This window comes from Fistularia commersonii, chromosome 1, assembly GCF_037954325.1.
Source record: "Fistularia commersonii isolate RoL2024-O1a breed Wild chromosome 1, RoL_Fcom_v1.0, whole genome shotgun sequence".
NCBI classification, from domain to species: Eukaryota; Metazoa; Chordata; class Actinopteri; order Syngnathiformes; family Fistulariidae; genus Fistularia; species Fistularia commersonii.
The window spans coordinates 12,739,939-12,758,892 of record NC_141284.1 but is presented as its reverse complement, the minus strand read 5'-3'; the positions used below and the strand labels follow the sequence as shown (position 1 = coordinate 12,758,892).

The following is an 18,954-nucleotide window of genomic DNA, read 5'->3' as shown; positions in this document are numbered from 1 at the left end:
TAAAGTAGTTTGTTCCACCATAACGTGCAAATTATTTTGTTGTCAGCTACTTTTTTGATCCTATAAGTAAACACCTAGTGATGTACAACAAATCATTAACCAAACCAATCAATACAAAATACAGAAAATATAATAAGGACTTCAATTCATCTTAATTATTGTTATTTTGAACAACCTCTACTGACTGTGTTTATTCATTAGTGTTTTTATGAACACTTAAGGTCATGTGGACATTGGCAAAAGAGTTGGAATTTGACTTACCCATCTTTTGAATAACTCTTTTTTTCTCTATCTGACCTCTGGGTCTTAAAGACAAAGGTCTTCATGTGCTTGACAGACATTAAGTCCTTTTGAAGTAAAATTATATCTTTAAGCACTGAAAACCTTTAAAAAAATTATTTTACTGTGATTATTATGCTCTGACAACCAGAGATACCGTATACTGAAATTTAGAGATGCAACATGACCATGCGAGTTGGATGAGGCGTGCCAGTGTAAATTAACAGAAAATAAAATGTCTGTGTTTACTTTATGTAACAATCAGATGACCATGTCTATTTATCATCAATCTAAAATGTCATTTGTTGTCTGGTGCTTTCCCGATTTTGTCCTGCTACTGTCCTCATGGATCCTAACCCATACTAGGGCTAGTTGCACCATAGGCATAACTGCATTCACCTAACGAGTAAATGAAACATCCTCGAAAGTATTAACAATATTGCACTGCACTGTTGCCTGGAGATGCTATATTGGTGAGACTCCCTACCTCCCCCTATTATGGCCCTCCTGCCCCACTGTGCCCAATTGTTGCTGCCACATAATAGCCATTCTCCTTCAACAATCCATGAACAAGTGTGGTTTGCTGCATTCTGTGGACAGAAAAACAAAACAAGATAATATGAATCTTCAGTGGGAAAGACATTATAAACTTAAAAATCATATAGGACAAGTTTGTAAATTATTTTAATTTAGTTTATTTTTCTGTGAACGCAGGAAACAGAGGGGTAGACGATCTCATTACTAGACCAGAAACATGTGAGGAGGAGGAGGTGGAGGATGGGGAGAACGCACCAATAGGGGACATGGGATACAATCAGCCATCCTTGTTTGTGAGACAGGAACAGCTTGGCAAAGCTGATGCATCGTAGCTATGAGGAACACATTGTGGTGTAAGTGACAAAGAAGGGAAATGACAACAGCGGAGGTTGGGAGACAGAGGGCAGAGGCCACTGTGTTATTCATCATTGAATGAACACTGGCAGCTGCTAAACTCTTCTCTCCATGTTTTGTAATTCCACATCAGATGGTTTTTGTGGACAACCATCCCGAATCAAAAAATTGATCATAGCATATATACACACTGTAATGTCAGTATGTTGAACTGGATTGCTACTGCAACAACACAATTGATACATCTGTATCCTTGGATAGTTTCTCAAAATAGTAATAAATATCAAAATACGTACAAACATTAAAATGACAAGCGAAATTATTAAAGTAATCTGAGCACCTCGTTAAATTAAGAGTATGTGTAACTAAACTGTCCTATCCATGTTTGTCTTAAACTGGTTTATCTCCTGTGTCCCTGGCAAACAGTTCTCTGTGTCTGGAAATGACTCTGTGAACTCACAGGGAAATAATCTAATACCATTTTCAAATAAAGACGCTGATATTTTAGTTGGACATCAGACTTTTTTTTTTTCTCTGGACCAGTCATTGAGCTATTTCTTTGACTCTGAGTCATATTGTTGGCTAAATTAAACAAGAAAATTATAAAAGTTTAATTTCCCTTTTCGTCTCAAATGATATTTTTTTTGTGGTGTAATGATTTTTTTATATCATAGGAAAGAAAAGTATGTCTCTTTTCTATTTCTTTCTTTTTTTGTCATGCAGACTTTCTGTAATTTGTGTAACATGTGTAATGTGATGTAAATCTGACCAAAATAGGAAAGGTACAATGCCAGAAAATCCACTTCACTGAGTGTAATAACTACACCACTGTGTCCAGATTGTGGTTTTGTGTGGTGTTTCACTTGTAATTTTACGATAACTTAAATTTTGAATACAGAACAGGATTTTGCAAATCAATCTGACAACAGAAGGTGCAGTTTCTTTTAAATTTGATTGCATTGTGTTTTATCTGCATTTTGGATGACATTCCTCTGCCTTGTCAACGTCACATGTCCAGGACAAATGGTCGTTAACTATTACATAGTAACTAAAAGTAGTTGTTGACAATAATAGTTAATTTGTTGGTTAATTTGCAGTGAATAGTCCAAATAAATCACTTATTTATGATATATCCCACACTGTTCTAGACTGACCTGTTCACCTGCAAAGCCTCTCTCATGTGATTAGATAGAACTGAATCTTTGATTAAAAGAATACATAACATAATCATTTTTTTTTCAATATATTGGTAGTATACACAATTGAAAACAACAAATGGCTTAGATGAACACTCTTAAATTAGCTTAGTCCGCAGCCAGACCGTGAAATGACATGTTCCTATTACATAAATCTAAATATTTGATGGTCCAATGAAAAGCGTCCAGATGATAACCAAAACTAATCACCAAATTTGCAGCTGAAAATGTCATGTATCGTTTCACATTAGTGTTTCAGGAAGTGAAAAACGCCATGTACTTGGAATCCAGTGAATACATCACGAGGGTTTCGTAGAGTCCCTGGAATCAATTTTGGAAGCCATCGTCGCAGATGTAGCACTCAAGGTTCAACTTAATAAGCTTCTATCGAATGAATGCAGGATTATTATTATTACTGTTGTTGTTGTTGTTGTTGTTGTTGTTGTTGTTGTTTCTTCCTCTTCTTTTACTTCTTCAATGGGACCGATGGCGGCCCCATACAAGGTCGGCCTTAGGACCCGGATGATCAGCCTGCCACCGAGGCATTGCAGACAGCGCGTTTGGGAGCTGTAGTGGAAGAAAGGCAAGAGAAACGGAGTAAATGAGAGCACTTTTTGTTCAGGTTGTTGAAGGACTTATCAACTCAATATACCGCCGAATCAGCTCACTATAATGAGACGGACACATTGTTGAAATCCCGGCCAGGTAAATGTCCGCGTTTACTTTGCATGGTTAACTACAAGGGGTCGACAGCTAGACAGGGTATGTCCCCATTGTGCTTACATGGGATGCGGTTATTCTCACCCAAGCTGCCATGTTAGGCCCCATATCCTTTGTGTCGCTAAATGCAAAGCCGAAATAACTCCACTTTGCTGCAGAAGTTAATATAGCACGAAAGTAAAGAAAACACACGCTACCGAAACTCATACGTACCCGTACAGTTTGTGTTTTCCGCCCACAACAGTTCAATGTTCTCCTCGGATGCTAGCCATTCATTTTTGACAACGACCACGTTAGAGACACAGCTCTCGGGGCATAAAGATATGTATATTTATATTTCTGCAGTCGTGACACTTTAAACGGCTCCTTATTTCACGAGAATAGCTGTTGCTGTTTTTTGCAGTTTGTTTTGCGTGTGCGTTGTCGCTCGGGAGGCAGATGAAAGCATTCGAGCAAAGGCAGCAGCTCATTCATTGTTGTGAACCTCCGATGCGTTTGTTTACTCGGTTGTGTTGAGCTCCTCATTGCCACATACTGACTCCACACCGTATCGTTGCACCGCCGAGCTTTTTGCTTTCCTGTTCTTACACTTTCTCAACCACTTAAAGGTATAGAACTTGACAGTTTTTTCAATCGGTCGTCCCACCGTGTCGGCTTTTAAGGTACTGTTTATGACCTTCCATAAGCTAGCTATTTCATTGTTATTCTTCTATCGCCCTCCCTGTAATCAGTACAGTTGGAGTGGTTAGTCATAATAGCAAGTTTCTCTGTTATTATGTGTCAGTCATTGGAATCTGCTGTGGTTTTCTGTGCTAAATTACTGTTAAGTGCAGGAATGTTATTGCGTATTAGTATATTAAAGGCTCCAATCCAAATGAGTGATGTAAAGCATATGGATGTGGTGGCAGTGGAATACATTACTGGTTAAAAAGACAAGAGACTCAACGCTTTAATGACCAAATAAACCATAAACCTCACATTCATATTAGTGTTTGTCACAGCCTCCCAGGGTTTACATGTGTCTGTACAGTCAGTGAGTACAGCGTCCCCAGGCATGTTGTGCCCGTTACGCCTTTAGTGTCAAAATGTTTTTGTTGGTCATGAGACTACATTTGTCCACTGTGTGTACACAGGGCGACATGGCATGTGACCAGAGGAAGACGCAACAAGCTGGCGTAATGATGCAGTCAGAGACTGTTTGGCTTTCCCTGTTCTATTTAGAAAATGCCAGTTACCTCCCACCCAATCCCTATGAAGGCCTGTTGACGCAAATGTGCCACCGGTTGCATGCAGAATCTGAAGAATGCCGTTTGAAAATTTTGTCCCTGAATACAGTCGGTCTTATTGTGTCCTTCCCCTGTCTGCACCACAGGAGTTACGATGTGAGATACGCTTCTTATAATGGCAGCCCACTGTCAGCATCACATGACAAGCAGCGCTCTTCTCAGTTTGTATCATGAAGCTGGGAACATTACAGCCTCAAACACTTTCATGTTGAGCATGTCGTGCTACCAGCTGCTCATGTTAAAGGCATTTCATTTTTAATCAGTTCAACAGGACTTTTTATGTTATCCAGTCCAGATTACATTAAATGGGCAGAACAAATATGCAAATATAGGTTTAACCAAATACCCGAGCAGTTTATGTTTATTTTTGGCATGATGGAGCTTCTGTTCATGTTCTCACAGGATTAACGCCGCCTGGCTTTCACGGGTGTGGTTTCTTTAGTGTTCACCTCCTCTTACCCATAATATTCTTCTCTTTAGTGATGCATTTTCAGGGAACTTAAAAGAGGAACTTGGCATGTTATAATAGAACAGATGAGTTATGTTTCCAGTGTGGCACCTGAACAGATCTTTTGAGGAACTGTTTTCCAGTAACAGCTGTGCATGTTTGACATTCTCATCTCTTTGAATTGTAAATATTTGAGTGAAATATTATACCTTTTGTAACAATAAACCAGCTGCGGTCTCTCTTGTTACCCAGGTGGTAGGGGAAGACCGAGCAAAACTAGACTTCTTGCTATTGATCTGTGTTGAAAGAGGTAGTTTCGCGATCTTGGACTAAATTTCTGCTTCCTGCCATAAACACATGGGACAGTCTTCTCTGGCTCAGTGACAGAAACAGTGTGTGACATCTTTGCTGCATGACACTGATTTGCGTTGAATGAGGTGGCCTGAGGAGCTGGAGCCAAAAAGATGAATGATTGAAAGCTACACTGACAGCAGTGCAGACGGTGGCCCACGGGCCTGAGGACCATGTGACCTGCTGTCAGGGTACTGGGTTCATTCAGTGGCTGCAGCGCTGGCAGCAGCCCAACTTTTCCACACAGGCCGCAGTAGCAACAGGTCTCTCCCATTAAAACAGCAGCTCTCTGTTGTGGCTCCAGAGCCACTGTTGTGCATGTGTTGCTTTTTTGGCTGTGGTGTACGCGCCGAAGTTTGTTTGTGTGATGTATCCCAAATGTGCGCATGCCTGTGTCACAGAGAACAAGTCAAAATGCCGAAGAGATCCAATGGTTTGTGTGATCTCCAGTTTGAATTGCACTCATTGTGTTTTTCAAAACCCTCTTGACTGTGTTACACAAGCACCACAACCTTAGCGCAAAAACAAAAACACAGAGTAAGAATAAAGGCTGCTTTCATGAACTCACTTTTACTCATTGGGGGGAATGAGCAGAATGGCAGTAAACAGCATGTTGATCACACATTCACTGACATGTATTTAAGCCTTGGGCTGTGCTGATATGACTTGTCGCCTGTCAATAGTCACATCAACTTCCTGTTATTGTCCCCACCAGTTCACTGGCAGAGGCCACTAAAACAGAGCTCTCTTCTGATGGCTGTACTCTGATGGAGCGGCAGCAGGCAAATTGATTTTGGTCCACGGGTAGAGGTTGCCTGGCACACTATTTGACATTTGTCTGAACAAGTATGGAAATTGATCATTCTAATGACTCTGCCTTGAATTCAAAGCTGTTTTTATATCATACAGAAACACTGAATTAACCAAATGTCACAAGACCCCCTAGGTTTTAGTTTACTGAAGAGTGTCTGTCCTCTTTTGGTTTAGATCAGATGACTGTGAGTGCGGTTAAACCCATCTGTCCTCATAATTAACACCTACTTTGATAACCAGTCTCTTGATGGTATCGTATGTATATATGTAATATTGTTTTGTTGCAGACATTCAGTGTTGATATTTGCTATTCATTTTATTTGATTATTTTTTCTTCACCACTAATAAATATCCTATGATAGTGATATTTATATTTATGACAGTGAAGTCAAAGTGGAAATGCTTCAAGTTGCATCTCCTTGAGCTGTGTCAGTTCATCACTGGCCTTTTTCTCATTACAGTGATAACTCATAGACAGTACTGCTTAGATAATATTACATCACTCAACGGAGAAAACATTCAAGTGCAAAACTACATTCATTAATACACAGGGCAAGATGTTACTGCCCCCTGTGCCAAGAGCTGAGGTAAAACATGTCAAGAAGTTTAATTCAGGGTGTAGAGAAGCTATCTATAACAAACAACAAGCAACCTACCAGCAGGCTACCACCCTATCAACCAGACACCACTTACCTACATTATCCAACAACAGCCTGAAGCATTTGGGTTTTCAATTGGACTTTGTGTTGGTCAGGCTGATATATTAACTTTTCTGGAGCTTTAGATTCTGTTTGTTAAATCATCATCAGCACATCAGCAGATTGAAGTTTTCAAGTGGTTCTTTGAGTCATTTTGTTGCATTGTTTTAGTTTTAGAGTGTTTTACATATTGTGTTTGAAACTGAAGTACATAATTGCTGAATAAGTATAAAAAAAGTCCTTTTGGTTTGTTCCATAGTCTGCACCTTCACAATTACTAATTTGCAAGTGGGATACTTTGAATGCCACCCATGTAATACTGATTTAATGCAGGACTTGTTTATGTCCATCTGCTTACAAGATATATAGTTGAATAGAGCTGATATAAGGACATTTTACCACCATTAAAATCAATATTCACAAAAAAGCTTTTAAATTCAGGTTATGCTTGGTTGTAAGAAAAAAGACAAATTGATCTGGAGTGTGAAGATAGCTTATCTCTAGGATTGATCTTAGTATAGTGGGTTCCACTTTAGGTATATCTTGAACTATTCTGAACATAGAATGCTTGGACCATCTATTGTACTGCTTGTACACCCCCACCCCCTGGAGTTAATATTCAGACAAGTGTAAAAAAAGTTTCACCTCAAAACAAGGCTAATTTTTACTCTTCTTTGACGAATAGATAACCACAAGTTTCCAGAGCAGGTATCAGTGAAGGAATCCTGAAAAACAAAGTGACTGTCCCTGTGGAAATCCTGGATCCTCCATCCTGCCCACCGACATGACCAATGTGGTGATCGTTAAGGAGGGATGGCTTCATAAAAGAGGTAAATGAACATATATGAGCTTTACATTTGAATTCACTATCTGTGTGAAGAGTTTTAAATGAATGAACATGAAACTCAAAATGTACTGTATTTTAAATGCCCTTTCGACATGCTCAGAACCAAGTGTATTTAGTAATTTTTACCAATAGCAATGTATTCCTTTTTCAGTCTTGGTGCAATTATTTATATTATTGTTTACAATTCAGTCAAGACTCAGAACAGCCCTACTTACCTCGTTAATAATTCGAAACTGCAAATTTATGGGTTAAATTTAGTGACAGATTCACACATTCGCTGTCTGCATTTTATTCGCTGACAAAGTTATGGTATTAACAGTACCACAGCATCAGCCTCTCAGCTCTGTCACTGCTGCTGTGCTGATCTTGGCCATTCTGTGTTTATAAAATAGGGCATACATACTGAATTAAGAGTAGCCACTTGGACATCTTTTTGTTTGCCTGTATTGAAACTAATGTGAGTTTTGCAGGTCTTAAATCTCTTTGATGCTCAGCAGATAATTTTTATTGTCTATGTTTGCTGCGATTTCTATGTGGGATTTCAGTAAAAATGAGTGAGAGTCTGCCCATCCACTTGACACGTTTGGAACAAACTGTAATGACACTGTTACTGTTCAACAAGGGTGCCAAAACTAAAAACCAAGATGTTTCCCTGTGCACATAAGTTGCAGATGGATGATATGAGAACAACTGGTCAGTATGAGTTGAGTTTCAATGACTAGTGTACAAGACTATGGAAGTGTAACTGGGGAATAATATTCAAAACACTTAAAATTATTCATTATGCAAACATTATAAATCACATTTGCTATGCATAATAATTATTTGAATGGTACTGGACTGGTACTGGTGAACTGGTACACTTGTTGTTGCCTTTTGTTTTGTGGCTAATTTTTAGTGCCGCCAACATGATGCAGAAACTTTCAAAAACAGATGGAAAGCATTAGTTGAATTATTGCACATAGTTTAAATGAGTGATTTACTTTGGTTAATTGAGTCGGAAGTTCTAGATGGTTTTGATGCAAATTCAGGCAGTTGTCTTGTCTTTACCTCACAATTGTTGTTGTTATCACCCTCGAGCACTCTTGCTTCCTAGCTTACATTCCTCTTCATCGCTTGTATATTTTCTCATCATGTTATTGATCCTTCATATAAATTACTGACAACAGAGGTGCTGCACTGACATTTATTGAAAGCCACTGCAAAATAGAAAGGTTAAGCCTAAAACAGACCTATGTTTCATTGTTAAGAGACTTTGCAGTTAAAATAGGAAACAATTAGTAGAAAATTAACAAGTATGACATAGGAGAAACAAGCAGTAGGAAAACTATTTCGCACAAATGCAAAAGTGTTGGTTTGTCCATTCTGGGCTGTTGTAGATAAAACATGGCTTTGTTCCTCTCAGATCCTCTCATAACATAAATGAACTACAGTAAGTATTAGAACCCAGTAATTGTACAGTCAAGAAAGTGTGTTTTATAAGTCTCATATTCTATCTATGCCTTAACATTGCGCTTTAAATCATATGCATTGGCTTTATGTATTTTCTCTTTTTAATTGTCAACAGTGACATTTTTCAATTAGAAATGCAGAGGAAGAAATCCCCTTTTGAAAATTTCACAATCTGGCTTTGGATACCAGTCATTTAAACAGTATGGCGTTATTGACAGATGTGTCGAAATATTCTGCCAACAGTTCCAAACAACATATCAAAGTCAGTTAATCACTGAGTAAATCTAATAAGGCCCAAGAGAGAAGCAGAGAGCTGTCCAGTTGCAGATTCCCCAGCGGGCCCCATTAGCTGCTCTGACAGTGCAGTGTGGCATTGTGTGGCTCCGTGTCGGGCGTGAGTCCTGTTGTTTGGACGAAGAGGCATTCCTCACATACCTGCTGGCTTTGAGCGGTTTATGTGTGCGTATTAAATCTGCTTTCAAACTGCGGCTGCCTCACAGAGTCCAGCCCACCACCACCAGGGGCAAAATAGGATAAGAAACCTGTCTGATAGCTCTGACGGCTCCAGAGCCTATAGCCAAGGAACTGTGTTTTTTTACTGGAAGACTGGAAACCATGCTTCTGAGTCAGGGGATAAGGTGATGGCAGGTCACTGAGACAATTCTTCGGGTATTGCTGTGGTTCTTCCGCCCCTTGCCCCATTGGCTGTTCTAAGGGCAAAACAAACCACTGTTTTAGAAAAAGGGTCAGCCTGGTTCAGCTCAGTTGGTTTTGGTCAGACACGCCCTCGTCCTTTGCAGAAAGTTTGAACATTAGGTGCTTTTTGTTTTTCTGTAGCAGTATCAATTTTCAGTAGAGTTATAATGCTGTGATAAGCTCGAAAGGAGGTGAGAAAACCCTTATAACTCTACAGCTCTTCATTAAAAGACATCAGTATCAAAGGAACATTATGTCCCTTGATTTCTCTTCTAAATCAAACATCAGGTTCACTGACAAGTTTATACTTATTTAAGACTTAATTTCCTCACAATCTGCACCTTAAAACATGGTGTGGTATGCACAAAGAGACCACACGCTGGAACCTCAGGAGCCCATAGTGGCAATTTATGCTCTTCCCATTCATGCATATGCATTTTAAGGAGGGTTGTGGGAAAAGTTGGTGCTCCAGGGAAAGTCATGGAAGGAGATGCACAAATAGAGACTGATTATGAATTTGGATGAATGTATGAAAAACTGCAGGAGGACATAGTGCTCTTTTGGTTGTGAAAACTCTCACCCTCCTAAATGCAGGTGTAGGTGGTGTGTTCAAAGCACTCAGAGGACTAATACTCATGTTTAAGGGTGTTCAATGAGCAGCAATCTTCCTACACATGCTTTTTTTTTTTTGCCTATTTAAGCCTCACCACTTCCGCCATTGCAGATTGGCCCACATTTTTCTGTCTAACCTCAACCTGAAACAGCACTTAATATCTTCATTTTGTCTGACCTTGGTCCAGTTTTTGTGTACCATCAGGTCCTGTCAGGCTTGGGTCAAGTATTAATCCTGTTGTAGTTGCCTGCACTGGTTTGTTTGTTTTCGTTGCAAAAGGACATATCAGACCCATCATCAATATTTTTATTAGTAGAGATTTAAAAACTTTTATAATCGCTTTGTTGATGACCAGAAAACTTATGGTCATCTGTCTATTTTTTTGAAATTCTAGACACTGGTTTCTCATCAATTAGAACCTCCTTGATCCCAGTGGCGTCATACATGAATGATTCCATTCAGTTGTGGTAATCACATATTATGTTTCAAAGATGCTGATTACGCGATCACCAGAAGGTCAATGCATCCAGCAAAAAACAAAACAAAAAAAAAAAAAACCATTGCATGTACTTCACATGCTGGTCTAGCAGCAATACTGGCATTGCATTCTTCAGTATTATTACACTTGCCCCAAAGAGTCATTCTGTGGTTAAATGTGTATTCACAGACAAACTACAAATGAAACACCCTTTCTATAGGAGGGCATGAAAAATTACATTTACTCTTTGTGACTGTGGAAAAGAAAAAGTGTCGGTTATTCTGAGTGAAAATTGCTACACTGTCAGCTGTTCTTTCTAGTGTCCACTGTGTATAACCTCCCTAGAAAATTGGCAGAGGGCCATTTTTCCACTTTCTATGGGGAAAAAATAACTGCACTATTCGTCAAGTAGTGACTTGTGAAAAACAGTGTGGTTGTATGACATTAAATCTGTGCATTTACACTTGCACATGCTTGAGTTCTTGCACTGAAACCTATCAAGTTGTCATACACGCATGCACGCTAAACAAACAACCTTCAGGAACAGTGCGTTGGCATGCTGTCGTGGCCCAGCAGCTGTGCCCTGTGAAATGTCACCCAAAGCTTTTGTGCTGTGATTGGAGGGCGTTTGCCTGCCTCCTTGATAGAGAGATTTTTCGTCCGGCCTTTCATGTAGTCTTTGTCTTGGAGCCAATGCACAGAAGGTTAACCTGTTGTAGCTCTGCCTTGCTCACCATCAGCCAGCTCAGCCAGGCAACTCCCATTCAGCCAATATCCTTATATGATGCACATGTGCATGTGCGTGCGCTTTTGCCGCACCACCAAGTTGATTGACATCTTCATGTGGGTGTGAGTCTAAATGGCTTTACACCCTTTGACGTGTGAAAAGTGTGCACAAACAACAATTTAATATTTTCACAAGCACAGGTTCCGCCAAATAACCTGATCTAACAGTAAACTACTGCACTGTGTCAAAAAAACAGGCTCTGTTCTTACCCTCACTCCTGCCAGTTTGATGTTTTGATGTGAATGATAGATCTCATGGTGGGCACAGCAGCTACAGCACCCTGACACGTCAGCTGACCATGTTCCTGCCTCCCTCTCATTCTATGTTTCCAGCCTGACTGGTCATCTTTGTCATGTTCATGTAAAATGTGGCATGGCTCCTTAAAGAAATTAGAGCAAGTGTATGCCCTAGTTCCCTGTAAACTCCCTCGTAGAGGTGATCTGTCAGTGGAGTACCAGACTCTCAGCCTTGGAGTGCTCAGTACATTTGTTCCAGACAGGCTGCTTTCAGTGAGATGATCTCATTCTGAAGGACACACCCTCATATTTTCTTGTTATGTGTTAAAGTTGATTGTGAACATTGCCTGGAATGAGCAGTTGCAGCTCGTATCTGTTCAAGAAGGACGATGCTGAAAGTGAAGACAAAGCAGCTGAGTAGAGAAGATCAGAAAAGATTGTGCATGGACATCCACTCAAGTGAATGAGTTATGAATAGTGTGGATAGCATATTTATTTTATTTAGAAGTTAGATTGCCAAAAGGACATCACACAGTGCCCTTATGCACAGACCGCATCACAAATACAGGCTTGCAAAAACACTGAAGCTTTGTTGTTACTATCATAACTAGTTGTTATGCATCCCCAAATGATACTTCCCTTTAGACCTTAGATGTGCATGCGTACATGTGCACAAACACACACACACACACACACACAGGCATACACACACACAGACATACGCACACTGACACACTTTGTGTCTCCATAGCCTTTAGTGGCCACAGAAGCTGGGCAGCATGTTATTTCTTTCTGCAAATGTGTTTTTCCAAAGTTTCCATCAAAGCAAGAGCATCATCAGACATCAAAGAGGCAGATTGTGGTTTTCCTAGTTTCCAGGGAAGAGTTGTGGCCAAGAAACCAGTGAAGCTCAACAAAACAGCTCTCACTTGTCTTGTCTTCTTCCCCGGCCCTTGTTTGTTTGACTCATTTGCTCCCTGACAAGTATAAAGAGCCATCCCCCTCGTTAGGCTAACGAAGGCCGCAACAACTGTTGGATTTGGGTATCACGCTCAGCTGGCTCCAGCTTGACTGAAGAGAGGGAGGGGAAGGAACGCGCCAGTAGAGATACTGAGATTGGAATGAAGAGACCGGTGAAGAGAGCGACAGAAGTTGTATAGTGTCTTTGTGATGTTCCCAGAACATTGCTCAGTGACCCAGGTTGCCTCTGGGAAAATGGTTGGATGTGCGCAATTTGCCACAGAGACCCTCTGGTTGGTTCAGAGCTTATCAGCTGATCTACTCTCTTGCTGGTCAGGTGGCTGAAGGACACCCTTGAGCAGCTCCTCCGTCCGAGACCTTGTTGGTGGTTCAGTTGAGAGCATGAGACAGACTGCAGATATGGATAGGGAAAGTCAATAATGGGTTTTATTTACACAAGGCACAAAGGCAGTGTAGCCAAAACATTTTTTTCATGTTATGAATATTTGTGCTTCATGCATCTGGTGAGCAGACCTCATGAAATTCTGCCAAAATGTTCCTGATTCAAGATCATTTTTAGTCTATGAGCAGAGCATGGGGACTGAGTTACCTACTCTGTTAAAAGTAGACCCATCAGACAAACAATGTCTCATGATGTCTCAATGGTGATGGTCTAATTGGGCTTCCCCAGCCTCCTAGGCATCCACTTATGGTGGCTCCTATGTGCCTCTCTGCTTATAACACATACATAAACACACCTACCAGTACACATTTAGATTTTTCAGTACTGGAGCAATAGCTCCACCAGGATTCTAACCATGTCCATAGTGTTGAATATAAACCTAAAATAAGTACATAATTTTAAAGGGCACGCATATGGACAGTAAAATATTAGTAAAATATCAAGGAGAATTCAACTCTCCATGAGAAATTCTAAAGGACCCAGCAGGGACATTATTTTCTTATACAGGGTTGAATGTAAAAATAATGCAAAGATCATACAACACAATTGCATCAAGTCTGGGCGCAACCTAGAAAGAAATGTCTTTAGTATCCTATAACTGATCAAACTCAAAGGGAAAGAAGGTGTTATTTTCCTGTCTTTATGATCATGTACCAGAGCACATTGTGCCACAGCCAGAGCACATTGTAGTATGTTGTTGTAGTATATAGTAGCGCAGTATATCACTTCTTATAAGTCGCTTTGGATAAGAGCGTCTGCCAGATGACCGTAATGTATTGTAATGTATAGGAAGATACCACCACATAAGATTGCTGCCCGCATCTGTATCCTTTGTATGTCCCCATAAATTATCCAGGGATACCTGCTACTGTTGTCACTGTAAAAGACAGAGGGAAGTTGACTGATTAAAAAAACAGTCAGACCATGATAAAAATAGAGAAGAGTATATTAAGAGAACACCATATTAAGTTCATGTAGAGTAATGTAAGAGTAATTAAACAGCAATTCATTTTATCTTACATATCTACTTTAAACTTTGCATGACCTTATTTCAAGTAAACCCTGTAAGCTTAATAGTCCCAATAATAATGATGATAAAGGAGCATGCTTCAATAACAACATAATTATTTGTTACATTGTATGCATAATATAATAAAATAATATAGTTTAAAATCAGGTATAATTAAGTCTGTTTGACAAAATTTGTAGTTTGATGGGTAGCATTCAGCCAGTGGCAGCAGAACCAACCATGTTTCTGGCTCTCCAGGCCATGAGGCACAAATTTCAGGAAGCAGTGTCTCAAGTGTCTCAAAAACTGGATCATGGCAGTCTTATAATGGTGAAAGCTGCCACACTCTCTTTCTACTTCTACAAACCCATTTTCCCTGTCTCAGTTAGTGTCCCTGTTACTTAGATAACACATGTTAACACATTTTAACAGAGACGTTAGTCTAAACTAAATTTGGCATCTTTTACACCTGTTTTCTTTCAGTATATGGGAAGTCCTTCCAGAGTTTGTTTAGCCTAACTTCAGCAGATAGAGAGACTGCTTGATAAACTTCTAACAGGGCTTTATCTTTAGAATAATTATAAAATTACAGCTGGATCGTGTTCCTGTCAGTAGGAGGCTGGATTTGTCAAAACTTGTCATGTCTAGTGCATGGACAAAAGAAAAAGTATGTCGTGAAAAAAAAATGATGGGGCTGAAAAAATGTCATGAACATGAGTTAAATGGTCATTTTTGCGCCACCTCCAATTTGTTATGAGATGTAGCCAAGTCGACAACCATTATTTCCGGACTATTGCGCACACCTGAATGAACGCCGCACTGGCTAAAAGTAGCTATATAAATATATGTGTACATATATAGGCCGCACTTGTCTATAAGCCCCAGGTATCCATGTTGTAACATGAAATATTTACACGGAAAGATGTTTCACAGAAACATTTTTAAAAACTTTTAATTAAATACATACTGATAACCTCTACCAATACGTACTGGAAATGCTTTTTTCCGAACAGTGCCTGCAACACGGCTGATGAAAAAGATTAATAATAAATAGCACAAGGACAAGTCCATTTTCTACCCCTTTTTTACCCTACTCCAGCTGATCACTATCTTTGTCTTCCTCCTGCGCACTAAATAAGATAAACTTCATTGATCCTCATAGGGGAAATTCCTTTGTCAAAACCATTAAAGTCGTCTTTCTTCAGTGTTGGAATTGAACCGCCTCAGAATTTCACAGTGATTTCATTGTGACGAGGCTAAATGTTTTGGCGGCATGAAGCTCCTTAGCCCCAAAAAATCCACACATTAGCCACAGTTTAAGCCGCAGTGTTCAAAGTGTGTGAAAAAAGTAGTGGCTTATAGTCCGGAATTTAAGGTATTCTCTTGATTAAGCACCAGTACCCTTTCTCATACTGCAGTAATTCAGATGTGCTTGGAAATATAATTTAATAGATTCCTTCTTAGCCAGGTATCCCAAATCTGTTTAACACCCAGTGCATGATTTTTCAGAACAAATTATTCTTATCATACATACCATTCACTTTCAATGTATTTTTGAGGTATCTTTTGTCACTCTCAAATACAGAAAACCCTGGTTATAATAGTCACCAGTACCATTTCCAAATTTGCAGCTTGACACTTCTCCTTGTTCCCCCACATGATGTATGAGCTGAGGGGGTGAAGAATAGAATATACCCCCAATTCGGTACAGTGCATTGGCTGTTTATATTTTCATCTTGCAGTCATGGGATTTATCAGACCTACAATTTGACAAAATTGGCATTTTTCAAACAGTTAAGTCTGTCAGTCATGGTGCTCACAGAAACATTAATGAGTGTGTTTATGGGTGTGTGCATGTCTGTGTGGCAATGTTTGACGTACTCAGGTTTGTGTACAAACAGCCCAGGTATTTTTGCTGCTGTTTGTTTGTATCTTCGGTTCCTGTTAAGATGATGTTGTGGCCATATATTTGAGCAAGCTAATATGAGTATTTCTTTCTGCACTCAGTATATCTGTTTTTATGTTTCTGTTCCTCAGCATCTTATTTTTCAGCTCACTCTTATGTGCACATTTTCTTCCCTTTGTTCTTTATTTGCAACTTGACCACCGTTTGTTTGAGCATCTTTTCTACAACATAACAGCTTGAATGCCAATAGGAATTCTCCTAACGGTTCAGAACTTCCTTAGCCATCGCTCCTCATCCAGATGCATTGAGGAATTGAGACATTCTTCATGGTGACAGGTTGGGATTGATTTTTACGTCATGGGCTGGGAGATGAAGGCGAGAGGACACGAGGAAGCTAAGTAGAGAAATACTATTGACCTCAGGAATCTCAAATTAGTCAACGTAGATGTCAAACCTGCAGAAAAGGAACAGTAGAAATTTAGGACTTTGACCTATTGTGAAGAAATCATTTTCTCACCTGTCAGATGTGAAATTGACAGATGCATCACACTGTCATTAAACAGGTTGTTATTGTCTCATGTCCCCTTATGTGATGACTGTTATTTAAATTTCTCATCAAAGATACCACATGTAAATTAGGTTATGAATTGTTCTTGATTAGAATAAGTCATTCATCAAGTTTATTTTTGTAAAGTATTTTGCTTGTTATGCAGCTCATGAAGAAAACTCAACGTCCCTGTGCTAACAAATTTAATCTTTATCATTTAAACTTTGCTCACCTTAATAATGAACGTACCCACACCCACACACCCACCCACCCGCATAACCAGTTGAAAAAAATAGTATATTTCTTTAATAATTTCTTGGAGGGGTGTCTTCTGAAGCACAGCACGTTCTGATAGTTTTGTCAGATAAGAGTTAATGAGGACCACAAGCGTTAATGAACAGTCTGTTACAATTACAATAATCTGGCCTCCCCACAGTGCAACTGTAATCTTAGACTAGTTCAGATGAGAGTTGAGAAACTTTGAGATCAACCTATTCTTTATTTGTTTTCAAGAATTTGCTTCTTATTTAAAGAAATAAAGAAATAAAGAAATAAATAATAAGATATAAATAAATAAGAATAAATAAAGTTGTTCTTCTTCTTATTTGGGATTTGAAGAAAGATAGGGTAAGGAGATAGAGATAGAGTAGAGTAAAGATAGAGTAAGGAGGTTAAAGGGATAAATGTAACATTCCAGCTTTCCCAGAAAACTAAATTATTGATACCCACAGAGAAAACTTTTTAGACACTAGGTTCACTCAGCAATATTGGGGTGCACTCACTTGATTTTTTTTAAGTGACTATGTGTTCAGATTATATAATCAGATAAGGTATTTAGCGCCACTTATTACAACTATCAAAGCAAGTAAACGAGGAGCGTTAGAGTTCCCCTACAAGCAGGTTGCTCACAAACCAAAAATCCCCCTGACTCAATCGGTTACAACAGTTGTGCTTACCTTTGTAGTTGTACTTAAATTTCACTAGGTGCAATTTTTTAAATTCATGGGAATTAATATGATGCCTTGAACTAAAACAGAAATTATGGCCTCACTAAATATCATCCAAAAGCCAGTTGGTTCAAATGTAAACCGCACTAATTCATATTTTTTGATGAGCATACAAAGAGTTTTTGGGAAAAAAATTGAACTACGTTAAGACTGCATTCAGTAATGGCTTTTTTTAGCCATATTATTATAATTACTGTTAACCTAAACACATTCGGACATAACTGCCAAAATGATCAACGGAACAACACTGAAAGTTAAGTGCCAAACAGAATCAGTAGCGGCCCAGTAGCAGAGGGTGTCACACCAGGAAGCCAGTCCTCTGGCCGGGTGACTGGCCGTCAGCGTGGACCCCCTGCTCAAGGTAATTGGAGGCAGTCTTCCTGCTAAATGTGGTGGAGAGAAGTAAATTGCTGGGGTGCAGCTGTCTGCAGGCCAGCTGGCTGGCATTGTGGGTGGGGGGGATACCAGGATGCTGAGGGAGGTGCCACCTCCTCCTTTTGCATCGCCTCTTGATAAACCTGCTGTGTGCTTACTTTGCTGTGCAGAGCCCGCCTGCTCACCGCAACTGCGTTCCTCAGCAGTGCTCTAATTTTTCTGCTGCTCCCTCTCTTTTTTGCCTCATCGCTTCCTTGCTAATACTCATTTCTGTCTCTTTCTCTTCCATTCATACTCTCACATTCTTTCTCTTCTCCTTGCTTCCATTAACTCCCACTTCTATTCTTTGTCTCTGCCTGCCCCCTCCAGCTCAACCTCTGTAAGTCTTTACCCACTTCAAGTGCACACCCGCCTACCAACCCACCACCCTGTTGCTAGGATAATGATCCTGTAGACAATTCATTCCCATGGCGGAAGCAACCACAGACCAGTCCTCAAAATCCATCACTTCACTACCTTCCTCAGTTTAAGGAAGGTGAGGGGAGAGGGACAGGTGGAGGGATACCCAACTGCCTGAGGTTTAATCGTTGAAGTTACATTCCAATAAGGGAGCATGTGGCTTATTCACAGCAACTTATTCTGGTTCTCTGGTAAAACTCTTCAGTGCTATACAGAAACTTTTAAGTTCATAACGAGGGAAGTTCATGTTGATAATAAAAGTAGTCGCTACGAAAAAGGTTTTGTTCTTATTCTTGGATGTTACATCTTACATTGGTCATTGAGAGTCCATTGGCCCTTATTTGCTCTTAATAATGTAGGTTTATTTGTTTGTCGTGCAGTAACCCAGTTAACTTATCCATGGAGTTCTTGTTTACCCATTGAGAAGGGGCAAATCT

At 39.7% G+C, this 18,954-nt stretch overlaps 1 protein-coding gene across 5 annotated transcripts in view; it reads left to right on the top strand.

Moving 5' to 3' along the window:
* Positions 1-2,834: 2,834 nt before the first annotated feature.
* akt1 (AKT serine/threonine kinase 1) overlaps positions 2,835-18,954 on the top strand; it is a 36,064-nt gene continuing 19,944 nt past the window's right edge. The window contains exons 1-2 of one of the 5 annotated variants that reach the window (XM_086148698.1): positions 2,835-2,949; positions 7,368-7,512. In XM_086148698.1, the coding sequence (XP_086004824.1) occupies positions 7,467-7,512 (46 nt within the window). In that variant the 5' untranslated portion in view covers positions 2,835-2,949; positions 7,368-7,466. Of the gene's footprint in view, positions 3,072-3,631; positions 3,749-3,814; positions 6,018-7,367; positions 7,513-18,954 lie in introns of those variants that run through there. The other 4 variants (XM_086148717.1, XM_086148682.1, XM_086148708.1 and 1 more) reach the window with 4 other exon arrangements.